Here is a 12,984-nt window from a genome sequence, read left to right as displayed (position 1 = left end):
CAGCTGTGCACCACTCATTTTGCATGTAGGCAAGGCCGAGTGCTGCTCTAAGGTGTTTTAGTGAATGTTTTGCAATCCCCCAGGTCATGGCAGCCCACTGTTGTGATAGGACAAGGAATAGTGGGTAAAAATTGAAAGAGGGGAAATTTAGGTTAGGTATTAGGAAGAAATTTTTTACAGTGAGGGTGGTGAGACAGTGGAACAGGTTGCCTAGAGAAGCTGTGAATGCCTCAACCCTGGAAGTGTTCAAGTCCAGGTTGGATGGGGCTCTGAGCAACCTGGTCTGGTGGAAGGTGTCCCTGCCCACGCCAGGAGGTTGGGACTAGATGAGGAGGTTCAGATTAAATACTAGTTTTTTCACTGTCAGGGTGGTCAGGCATTGGAATACCTTACCCAGGGAGGTGGTGGAGCCACTATCCCTGGAGGTGTTTATGAGATGTCTGGATCAGGTGTTGGGCGATGTGGTTCAGTGGTTTTGGGGTTATAGTGGCAGTGGTGGGTGAACAGTTGGACTTCATGATCTTAAAGGTGTCTTCTAACCTTGATTCTACGATTCTGTCTTTAAGGTCCCTTCCAACCCAAGCCATCCTGTGATTCTGTGATTATTCACCACCAGCTGGCCCTGGCAGTGCACAGTCCTCAGAGCTGGAGGGCAGTTACGGTGACGGCCCCTCCAAAGGACACACAGCCCCGTCTGTGCGCGGCTCTGGGATCAGAGCAGGCCCCTCTCAGCGCTTCACGGCCGTGTTTCCCTTCCCGACGCCCAGGCCTTGTCGCCCGGCGCCTGCGGGGGCACCGGGGGCTGCCGGGGAGCCCCGGTGCGGGGCGCGGGGGCCGGGCCGGGCAGGGGGTGTGGAGCGCCCGCCTCTCGCGGCTCGCACAGCCGGGTGCCTCCCGCGGGCCGGGCGGTACCCAGAGTGCAGCAGGCGGGCGGGCGGCGCGGCCGGGACCCACCGCCGGCACCCACCCACACCCACCCCAGCCCGGCTCTCCCCCGGCAGCAGCGGGAGCCGGGCCCAGGCGGCGGCGGCGCGGCCCAGAATGCGACACTGAGATGCTTCTTCCCCCGGCAGCGGCGGCGGCGCCTCGGGCCCAGGCGGCGGCGGCGGCCCCCGCGTGGATGCGGCTCTGGAGCCGGCGCTTCGCCCTGCACAAACATTTCTATAGGACTCATTCGCCCTGCTGAGGAGATCGGCCCGGACCGGCCGCTGCCCACCCCTCCCTTCAGCCCGCCGCTCCCCCGGACACCGCCGGCGCGGCCCGGCCCGGCCCGGCCCGCATGGAGGCCCCCGGCGGCGGCGCGGCGCCGCTGAGCCCCGCGCTGGTGGGGCGGCTCCGCCGGGAGCACGAGAAGGTAACGGAGGGCAGGAGGGGCCGGGCGGGGGCGCGGGGGGGGCCGGGCCGGGCCGGGCCGGGGGTCCCGGGGCGGGGGGCGGGCACGTGGCCGCGTGACGTCACGGGCGGCGGGCCGGGGGCAGCGGGGCTGAGCCCCGGGGACCCGCTGGGGACCCGCTGGAGCCCCGGGAATCGCGGGAATCGCGGGAGCCCCGCGGGGGACGGGGAGCGGCGGCGCTGCTGCGGAGCCCTCGGGGGACGAGCCGGGAGGCGGCGGGAGCGGAGGCCCTGCCCGCGCCCCCCCGGCCCGCCCTGCGCCCCCCGCCAGCCCGTGAGCGGTGTTGGCTCCCCGCGCTCGCCTGGCCGCCGTGTCCCCGCCACAGTGACACCTCCCAGCCCGCCCGAGCAGGGCCCGGCCGGGTCTGTGACCTGCGTCATCCCAAAGGGCTCCCGGGCCAGGCTGAAGAGCGGGGGTATCAATGTTGGTGATGTCGGAAATGAGTTGGAAAGAACCACACTCTCCTGCAGAAATTATTCCCGAGAGTTCGGAGGCTGGTTCCACCTGAGACCATCGTGCAAAACTCAAGATGCTTTTCCTGTTTGTTTTTTTTGTTTGTTTGTTTGGTTTTTTGTTTGTTTCTTTGTGTTTTTTGTTTTGTTTGGGTTTTTTTTTGTTTGGTTTGTTTTGGTTTGGTTTTTTTTGTTTTTTTTTTTTTTTTAAGAATTACGCTCGTGGTGTAAGGCAAGTGGGCTCTGATAACTTAGCGAGTGCAATTCTGGGCTTGTAGGTCTCAGCCTTACCCTGAACTGTGGGTGGGTGCAAGAGTCACTGTGGGACTAACTCATGGTCATGTTCAATATATTATTGACACAAGTACGTTTGCCCAGTTAGCCCTTCACCTCTTCTGCTCATTTTTCTCACATTATTAAAATTTTTTGTGCCAATTCTAAGGTGAACAGCAGAGCTCCTCAGTTATGACAGAGGACTTTATCTTCAGCCTGTATTTTATCACACACAGGTTTAGCTAAGAAAACTGAATAACACCTGCGTGGTATAAAAATCTGGAATACTGTGTGCAAAAACATGTCTACCTTTCAATAGCTCCCTAGATCATTTCTAAAAGATCTGTGTAGCCAACTGACCATTAATGTGGATGAACAGTAGGAGGATCTGCTGGAATACTCCACATCATCCATTCTGCACAGAGAGTAACCCATTATACCAATAATTGGTGATAGTGGCTTGTCAGCTTGGGCTTCTTCAATTGATTTTCAAGGTGGTGGAATCTGTTGAAGAACAATTTCCCTGGTACATTAGTGTTGGTCAGGCCCAATGCCTAAGTACATGTCTGTCATAGCCACTTACAGTTATTCCCAGTTCATGGGTAAGACCCCTCTGTAAGCAAGTTTAAGACTCTTCTTAAACAGATCTGCTCCAGTGGAAAAGAGGCCCAGGAGACCATTAATTAAGCCTCTGTTAGGCTGATGTACTAAAGTTATATTTTATCAGAGGGAAACTTTACATAATTTCTGCAAATTGGCTAAAAAAAATGGAACACTTCAGCTTCAATATGAAATTATACTAAAGAACTACACATCTTGGTTACAATGGAGTGTCATGATGAAGATGTAGTAGACTTTCCCTCTATGCAATGAATATATATAATTGGATTACAACAGTATTTTCAGTTACGAAAATATTGTATTTTAAGATGGAGGAGGTCTTTTCATTTCAGCTGCCTCTTTTCAGAGATTCATATGTTTCTCATAAAATTACTGAAGTTGAAGGCTCATATTTTGGTTTCAGCACAGAGATGAGGGAGAATTAGTTATCCAGCACTTTGATAAACTAGTAATTATAGGGTGAGAATCATAACAAATAGTAAAATTATTTGGCCAGAACAATATCTCTATATACTGGCATTTAAGCAGGCAAATATATTTATTTTAATTAGTGTGATGTTGTGCTGTCCCAGTGACGCTTGATTAGGTATAAAGACACCTATTTATTCCCATTAGTCTGAAGGCAACCTTAAGTGTAATAGTGGAATAGAGCAATATCTATTGCCGCATTAAGGATAATATTTTAATCATAGTTGATTATTTTAACACTCAGGCCATTGTACAACCCTGGTTCAGCTATAGTCCTGAGCTTTTAAGTTCTAAAGAGCTGCTCTGAAGAACTCGTGAACTGAGGCTTCCTTCCTGTTTGAAAATATTAAAAGAACAGGATGCTCATGACTTTCTGTCTTCACTTGGATTGAGGCTGCAAGTTCCAGGTTTAGGACCCCTGGTGAAAAGTAATTTGAATTCTTGTTTAGGACTGCTTGCCTGTTGGACAGATTTCATCTTGTTAATTTGTGGTGATAGTAAGACCAAACTATTAAAAGCAATTTTCAGTGCTCCTACTAAAGGCACTTTGTATAAAAACATGACTTAGAATGTGTATCTTGGGGATAAATTATAGAAGAATATCTAGTAATTTTCATGATAAAGACCATCATTGTAAGCACGATGCCTGCGTAGAGTTTTGAATATTTCTGTAAGAAGGATATAATGTATGTATCGTGGATTACTTGCAAAAGCAATATATGTTAGCTGAAAATACTGTGGTAAATCTATTGCAAGTTGGTACAGGAATTATAAAATGAATATTTAAATAGGAGGGTTCTCATGCTATAGACTCTGCGTTTGAATATATTATTTGATATACATTTATTCCTGCAATCAAATGGGTTGGGATTACTGATAAGTAGTTGACAAGTCAGATCTGTGTGATTTGGTAAGACTTGCATAGGCAGTGAATTTACAGTGGGATGATATGTTCTATAGTTTCTGAGCAATGCAATGACGATATGTGTAATGGGAGACATTACAGAACCAATTAGACCCAAGAGACATTTGCAGAGTGCAGACACAGCCATGGAGAATCTAAAGGACTCTAGTATTAGCTGGCAATATGATTTTTTTTTTTTTTTGGTATTGCACTGGCAAACACATTTTTTTATTTTCCTTTTAGGGAAATTAGGACAAGGAAGTGACTCTCCTGTCACTCATCATGACAACAAAGCACAGTTAGATTGAGTGCAGCTCTTATCGTAACTCACTGGCCACTGTGTATTATGGCATATTCTTAATTTTTATGAATTTAAATGGTAGAGCTGTATGATCTTTAATTTCCAAGTGGTTCTCAAGAATCTGAGTACTTGCAGTTTTTTAACAGTTAAACAACTTGTAGGTGGGTTATGGGGAAACAAATGACAGGATCTCAAACTTACACTCTTTTAAATTGTTTTCTCTTCTTACGTGAATTACTTCTGGGGCTGACTGCTTCTGCTTAAGTCTTTTTCAAGTAATATCTGTGCTGTGAAATCAGCAGCTTGGCAGTTTTAAAGTTGTTTCTGCAGTTTGAAAAACAGCCGTGAGCCTGAGTAGGGTCTTGTACATTCCATGCTGCTGCAAGGGGTGTGGACTCACATGTGAGACTACAGATGAGTGGGCTTTCCAGTGCAGTTTCTGCCATGGTTTGCACTTTTTCCAGCCTGTGTCCAAATTAACAGAATCTAGAGAAAGCCTGGGTATGAGACACCAGTGCAGTGGGACTTCATTTGGCACAATAATTGTTTGAGAAAAGGGAAGAGAGTGTCCGAGGCTTGGTTTGATCTGCTTCTTTTGAAAAGAACCTATCTGAAGCTTTATTTGCCATATTCTTTTTTAAAGATACCTGGACCTTTTCAGAAACTTATGATGACATACACTCCATCCTGTCCAGTGGTTCCAGTGATGCTTTCTCATGTGCTGCTCTCAAGTAAAAGGGCTAATTCAGTCATTATCTGGAAGCTTTCAATGGAATGCTTATTGTTCCTCCAGTGTTAATTGATCATCACTTTTACTTTTTTAGTCAATATTTGTCTATGTTCTTATTAGTATGAATTAAATACTCACTAGTTTATATAGTGTCAAGACTTGTGAAATAAATTAAGGGATCTTCAGTAGGTGGTTTTTTAATGGTAATTGAAGGCAAACTATTCACAAAAGAATTTAAAGAGCATTGCCTTTATTCTGGAGTGGGCAAGCCTGTGTCCATCCGGCCTCATTGATAACTAGAATGTGTAGATGAGATTATATGCACAAAATTTAAATGTGACTAAATTGTGCTGCTCCTGTAGATGTCTGTAGGTGCTCTCAGTAGATGCAGTGACCACTGTGCAGGTGCTGGTTTTGTGGTTCCTCTTGTCTGTTGGCATAGGCTGCAGAGTCACCATCATAAAAAGGGTGAACCCTCCACAACTTCTGTACTAACACACTTGGGATCAGGCTGCTGTGGGGTGAGAGGAATCCAGTAACATGTGCCAAAATGGTCATGGCAGATGCCAGCACGAATGTGGCAGGAGAGGCAGTGATGGGGAAACTGGACTGGCCCTTTGAGCCATGATCAGGTCAGAGCAGTTGTGAGAAATAGGCTCAGACACTTGTTCAAAATTTTCATAAATCATCACATGAATTGTCCACATGACTTTCATTTGAACAACTTTTTAATCTTAGCTTTTTTTTATTATTATTTTTGTCTGTGTCTGCTTTTTTCAGCCTTTTAGCAGTTTTAGGGTGACACATTTGTGACACTGCTCAGTACCTGGGCGAGGATTCAGAAAACCAGACTTAATTGTTGATCTTTTTGCTTTTTTGCTTCCTCTTTCTGGAGTACTTTTCAGCCAATGTGGGACCCTAATGAGGTTACAAATGTCTGCCAGCAGGTTGTGTCAGGTTGGAAGGGTAAGACAGTGGAACTGAGTAGCAGGAGACAGGGAGGAATGATGCCTGTTTACTCAGGACTGTGGCTGTGGTTGAACCACAGCCTGCAGGTATGTCTGTGAGGAGGTGCCACAGCCCATGGCAATTTTAAACTAGTTAAGCTCAGGTATTGCTGGCAGCGCAGTTGTTGCACCATAAACTACATCCAAGCTTGCAAAACCTGCTTGATATGTTCAGTTGCTTAGATTGTGGGAGTTCTGTGCTTGTGCTGCTCTGCTGCTCCCGTGGTGCCTGAGCCAGCCTGGATATGGTGTAGCCACAGGAATATGTTTACCTGACGTAAGCTAAAATATAAAGTTACGAGTTCCTTAGCTGGGTGTGGAGATGAAGTTACAGGACATGGCACTGACTTGGTGCTCCTAAAGGACAAGACCTTGCTCCAGTTTGTTCCTTGCTTGCACCAGTCCAGTTGGTTTGGAGCTATTGAAACACTCGCTTAGCAGAACATGCCCTGCTGCCTTTGGGATTTTTGCTCTGTGGGATTTTTGCTGTGTAGAATTTTTAAGCTCCCCAAAATCATTTCAGTCAGAATTTAGTCTTTATTTATTAATAAATAATACCTATATACTACTTTTTCTACTAAACTGGAAGATCCACGTGTGGGTACACAATTAAAATAAAAATAGTAGATTTCATTTGTTTTCTTCTAAAGAAAGGTAAAAAATTATGGTTATACTTCTAAGGAAGACTTTTTTCCTGTAGAAATAAGTGTTTGCCATGATTCAAATTTCTTTCTCTTTTTCTTCAGTATTCTTCCCAGATGCATTTCTTCAAAAGGCAGAAGTTTCCACCCAAGGGGGGATTTATGTAAATAATTTGTTGAAATGTAGTGTTTTTGAGTAATATGATTTAATAAATTAATATGAGAACTCAGAAATGCTTTCTTCCTTTTCCATTAGATCATACAGTGTGCCAACAGACTGAAGAATTTTTAATAGTTTTATTTCATTTTTTGATTGAAAATGGGGCTCTAGGAAAAACAATTGTGCAAATGTTAATTCTGTCTTTCTCCATCAGTGATTGCTGTGTTTTAGGCAAGTACTGTGTAGTTTCCTAGAGGAAAAAATGAAAATTCATTTTAAATGTTTATTTTGTGTGTGGCTTGTTACATCCTTGTTACTAAGAGATGATTAAATATTTGACCACCCAATAGTGTTCTTCTGTAACATAAAGTTATACTGTGAACTGGTTATTTCATTGGTAAACTTTTAGGGTCTAGGGGTGCAACAAGGAAATCCCGTGCATGAGTTGCATGGCAAGAGTGGGTTTTGATACTGCAAACATTTAGAGATGGAGGCAGCTCATGTGCATGTATCAACTGCAGTAAATACTTGCATGTGGAAGGTTAAGCAGTTAAAACTCTGCAGAGCTGGAGTCATCTGAAGGAGGTCGGTAGTATCTTGGATTTATCGTGAACCTTGCAAAGGTGGATCTGCATTTCAGGAAACCAGCATACACTTCCACTGTGGCTGGTGGAAGGTTCTGAACAACAGAACCAAGCTTGAAGCTGAGATATATTCACAGTCCCAAATGGCAGGGACAGTCTCCTGAAGGCAAATCATTGGCTTTAGACTTTATTAGACCCTTACTTTAATTACCACCTCATTACTTGCTTTGCTTCCACAAAAAGTATTCCATACTGTCATTTTCCCTAAGTAACTGGAAATGTGATTGAAAGGGATGTTTAAAGTGAGACTAATTCAAGATTAAATAGTCACAAATTATATTATTGCTACATGTAAACAAATTACTTGCATATCTGATTTTATTCAGATTACTTTTCAAGTGGTAAATAATGCTTTATCACTTATATAGTGCTCTTACATCTTTAGAGTGCTTTTCTCACATTAATTAATCATCATTAAACACTCTGAGGTGGGTAGGTTAATACTATTATCCCCATTTTGCAGATGAAGAAATGTAGACTGAGAGGTTGTGATTTGCTCAAGGCCATATAGAAGAAACAAAATCAGAGCTGGGATTAGATCTGTGTCCCTAGTTTCTGATTTCAGAAGACCAGCCAGATTGTGAGCCACAGTTTTGAAGCAGAATACTCAAATGTGCATGTAGAAACAGCAGACACTTGCTTGGCCTCTTAGATACCTAACTTGAAGTTTGTTTGAACAGCAGCTTTGCTTTTGTGCCGTGCTGCATATTTCCATGTTCATACCCACCAGTGTGGAAATGGCCTCTTGTTCATTTAGGACCTCTTCCTAATCTGATGGGGCATTTTTGTTTTCATCATTTTCACTGAAATTTACTTTCATCTTAAAAATACCAGTTTCTACTTCTTTGGACTTGACCATAACTGCGTGACTTGGATACAGCAGGTTTAGCACTGGTACCCCAAATTGCCAGCAGGTGATACCAGTACCAGCTCTATTGCTTACAGGTTTTTTTCATAAGCTGAGACATAAATAAGATTCTGACTTGGCAACTTGCCTACTTGCTGTTCACAAGAGATGAGAGAGAAGAATTGCCCTCGATGTGCTAAACCCAGCACCTTTGTGGGCAGTGAGTGCCCAGCTTCTTAGTAGAGAGAAGGATTCGCACACATGCACTTCACCTCGGAGAAGTGCCTCAATGAAACAAAATAGTCTTGGAATGGAGAGGACAGCACTATTTGTGCACCCCTTTGATAATCAGAAGCACCTCAGATAATTATATTCAGCTGTTAGTAATATCCAGACAGAATCAACAGGTAAGGAAAAATAAGATGTAGGAAAGAGGTGCCCTTGTACAGAAGGGTGAAGACCTGCTGGGGAGAGGTGGGGTAATGTGGAATAGGTTAGAGACCCATGGGCATGTACAGGTAAGAACCTGCTTTGTGCTCCAGTATCCTTCTGGCCTGTTGTCATTGCCAAGGAAACATTGCAAGCGATTGTAGTGCCTGGCTGCTGAGTTAGGAGCTCTGGTTTCAGTTCCCAGCCCTGAGCAGTGTTAGTGGTTAAGTTACTCAGCCTGCAGAACCAGTGCACTGCTTCTTTAATTCATGGAAGAGATTTTGAACTCTTCAGATGGAAGATCCTGGAGAAGGTGGAGTATAAATAGATGGACTAGAAAGAGAGAATATGTTGCAGACAGAAGGAATTTTTTGTCTTTGGTCAGCTGATTAAGTCTTTGGATGTCTGATAGGAGTTGCTTGGAGGTGGGATTTGGATTTGGAGTCTGCACCAGCCTGAAAAGTGCCCTGTGATCAGATTGGCACAGTGGGACTGGGGCACATGTAGGAAGTGATGGTCTGAAGCTGATCCTCATGTTCTGCTCGTAACACTTAGAAACAGGGGATTCCCTAAAAGCAGCAACATGGGTTTGCTTTGAAATAGCTCAACCTAGTAGCAGTGAGAGCAGAACCAGCTCATAATCTCCAGCTTTAATGGTCCAGTTTTCAATCCAGGAGGAATTCCACGTTGTGTTACAGGTGTGCAGGGGTGTCCCGAGGGGGTGCTTGTGGAGCTCTGTCCAGTCAGGGGCTTGAGAAGCACAAAATTTTAACAAGTTGCTGTTAAAGGTGGAAAAGAAGGAAACGAGGTGTTTGCCCATTTGCTTTCTTTAAAGACTAGAGAATGTGTTTTCCTACAGTGTTTTAAAAAACAGACCCATTATTTGGTAGTGTTAAGTTTGCTGCAAGAATAGTTTAATAGACATTTTAGTATGCAGATAAGCCACTGATAACCATGTGCATTCACAAACTTTTATGCCTAAAAGGGCAGAATTCAAAGTTTATTGATACCACTTCCACCACAATGTCTTAAAAGTAGTGCATAATTGGTGACACTAGGTGTCCAGGTAAATTGAACTCAAGTGAACAAACAAACAGGTCATTTATTTTATTTACCCTAAAGGGGATTTTCATTCTTTAATTGTAACGCTAAATATAAATTATGTGTGGAAGATAGACTAATGATTTTCCTGTGTTTGATTAAAGGCAAAGAATCAAAGATTTGTTTATATATTTAGCTATTTGTTTCTTTGCTGTGATAAGACCAGTTGTTATCCAAACAGTGGGACTGACCTAATAAAGGACATATGCATAATTGATCTCCATCTGTTTTTCAATATTTATTCTCTCTATTCTTTTAATAGACTTCAGTTCCAGAAGTGCAGCCTGCAATATTTTTAAGGTGGTATATTTTAGCACTTCTGTAAAAGGTCTCGTTTTATGCTGGCCACTGAAACGAAAAGGTTTGTTGTTGGTTCCACCCTTTAGTATCCCTTCAAGAGAGATTATATCAAAGAAGAAGAATTAAATTAAAATTGATTGGTGTTATTGATTTTTCTCTTTTTTTTTTTTTTTTAAGGGGGATAAAGGGTGATGGAAACAGCATATTCCCCTATGCTGTTTTACTGATGGACTATTTTTTAAAAACATAAAAAGCATATGTGCCCAATTTACATATTTACTAATTAAAAAAAGCTTCCTGGAAACATTAAGGAGACTATCTTCTGTAACCTTTAACATTGTAACTAATGGATATAGCCTGGAAATTTTCATAGAAGGTCCTCTAAATAATGTAAATGATTATGAATATGTAACTAGTTAATATGCAGCTACGAAAGGATTATCATGTAGAGGTTAATGAACATGCTGCTCTTATGGTTTGCAGGGCTTTTCTTTTTGTGCTTTTAGCTCACTTCATGCATGGAAAGTCATGTATTGGGAATGGAAAGCTTCCTGTCTTTTCCATCTTCATCTGTAACGGGGCAATTAAATTGGAACTTTCTTAAAGGATTTCATAAACATTTTTGTGTGCTAAATTATGTTGTGTACTCCACAATCGCTGCCAAATGTGAAAGGATGAAGGATGTGGGTAGAATAGGCTCTGACTCTTTGACTTGTCAGTGGTGGGCTCCAGTGTGTGTTAGCATTGTTATCAGATGTTGCTGTGCTGTGTGATTTGTACCTTCTGCAGAAACTTTACTCTTCAAATGGGCTTGATATTAACAGTACGAACTAGATTCCTGGGTTGATGTCCTGTACAAGCCTGTATATTTACTCTTAAGTTTAAAAATAGTTAGCTTGCACATTAAGAAAGATATTTGCTAGGCATTTGATTTGTAGGAGTTGAAAGCAAATGATAAATTTAAACTTGGCTTATGTGGGATGAGCTACCTGGGCCATCCTGATGGATTATGAAATACCATAACCACAAATGTAGAGCTGATCCTTTTCATTTAAGAACTTTACTCTGTTTAAAGAATTACTAGCTCACAGAGTAGTCCCTTTTTTTTTTCTCCTACATGAGTAGAAAGTGCAGGGTCTGAGATCTGTTCTGCAATAGCTGCACATATGCTAACTGAAAAAAAAAATTGTCTTTCGTTCTGTTGTTTCGAAAAAAAAAAAGAATTATCTGCTCCAGTGATTTCAGTGATACTTGAATGTATGTTATTGTTTTCTCTGCAAATTTTCTCATTAATTGCTTTCAAATGTTAGTATTATTTTGGCTATAGGAAAAATGAAATTTGTAAAAAAAAAAAAATCCAGAAAATGCTTATATTTAGAAGATGTCTAGACGTATTTAACTGCCTCATGGCTTCATTGCATTTCATATAATTGAATGAAATTGTTTGTATATTTTTGGTAACCATTATTCAGAGATCAAAATATGTTTTGAAAGACAAAATCTCCACGTAATTGTGGCAGAGAAGGTCACAGGTTTCAGCATCCTGTCTGTTTGGTCTATATTTAGTTTAAAAAATACAGTTAAAAAAGAAAAAAAGTATTAAATTTTAACAATGTGCTTTATTTTGTAATTTCTTTTGTATCTCTTGGGAAAGCCTGTGGCATAAGGAAGTAAGTGAAATATTCATATTAAAACTTTGCTTTTTTGACATCCAGCAAGAACAGAAGGAAAGCCAGCAGCCCATCATGGTGTCAAATATCCATGTATTTATACAGCACAAAGTTAATTTGTGCTTTTTCAAGTTAAAATGGGCAGTGGAAACATTTGTTGATGTACTGATAGAGGAAAAATGTTTTTGGTGCTGTGAGCTTCATTTGTTTTTGTTTTTAATGACTGAGTGTGGAAGTTACATTGATGTCTTGTTATAATTTATGTTGTTTTCTTATTCTGCAAACATGTAACACTGAAAATAGATCGGCAGATTGCACAAACTGCTACTTATCTCAGATGGTGTGTCACGTAATAGATATGGAGCAGGTATTGTACCAAAATATGGAGTGAAAAGCTGTAATTTTTTTCTGTGGTTATCACTCTGCATTAGTGTGTGATAAAGTGTGCTGCTTAAGAACGACCATTCACATGCCTTTGCCTTGACAAATAAAAATGTATATAGAGGCACCACCAAATCTGTAAAGCTACTGTTCTAGTTTCTGATGCATTGACATTGCAGCTGTGTGCTTAGCCTTGTTTTTTTCATGAGTAGTTATCTGTTTTAATGACAGGTGGTCACTAGCTGCCAAGAAAAAATCCAGCACTGGTAAGTAGAAAATGTTTGATTACATGCTTAAAATACTGATGAGTAACCTAGTTATATTTTAGTAAAGTACTGCTATTTATTCAGATGAGAGTCAAATCCTGCTAGCATGTTTTGGGGATTATAGTTAGCGATAGCTCAGAATTGTTGCAATGCACTCTCTTTAAAATGTATATATTTCTCACTGATGTCATTAAATCACAAATACAGTGAGCTTTACTGTTTATNCATTCGTCATTTTTTCCCAAGTAACCTTGTGGGATGAGTGCTGAATTTGCCTGATTGGTGAAAAAGTGCTCCTAGGGTAGAATTATTCTTGTTGTTTTCTAACTATGGAGCAAGTAGGGAAATTCTGCTCGCTCCTCTTCATGTGCTAAAACAACATGAAAGTAATGTTTC

The 12,984-nt window shown here is 42.0% G+C and overlaps 1 protein-coding gene across 1 annotated transcript in view; it reads left to right on the top strand.

The window, feature by feature from the left end:
- The first annotated feature begins 1,279 nt into the window (after positions 1–1,279).
- The window catches only part of URI1 (URI1, prefoldin like chaperone), a 41,370-nt gene continuing 29,665 nt past the window's right edge, over positions 1,280–12,984 (top strand). The window contains exons 1-2 of the mRNA XM_017828801.1: positions 1,280–1,354; positions 12,554–12,588. Coding sequence (XP_017684290.1) covers positions 1,280–1,354; positions 12,554–12,588 — 110 coding nt within the window. The remainder of the gene's footprint in view (positions 1,355–12,553; positions 12,589–12,984) is intronic.

The sequence above is a fragment of the Lepidothrix coronata genome, unplaced genomic scaffold, assembly GCF_001604755.1.
Source record: "Lepidothrix coronata isolate B3197 unplaced genomic scaffold, Lepidothrix_coronata-1.0 Scaffold153, whole genome shotgun sequence".
Lineage (NCBI taxonomy): Eukaryota > Metazoa > Chordata > Aves > Passeriformes > Pipridae > Lepidothrix > Lepidothrix coronata.
This window is presented reverse-complemented; position numbering and strand designations above follow the sequence as displayed.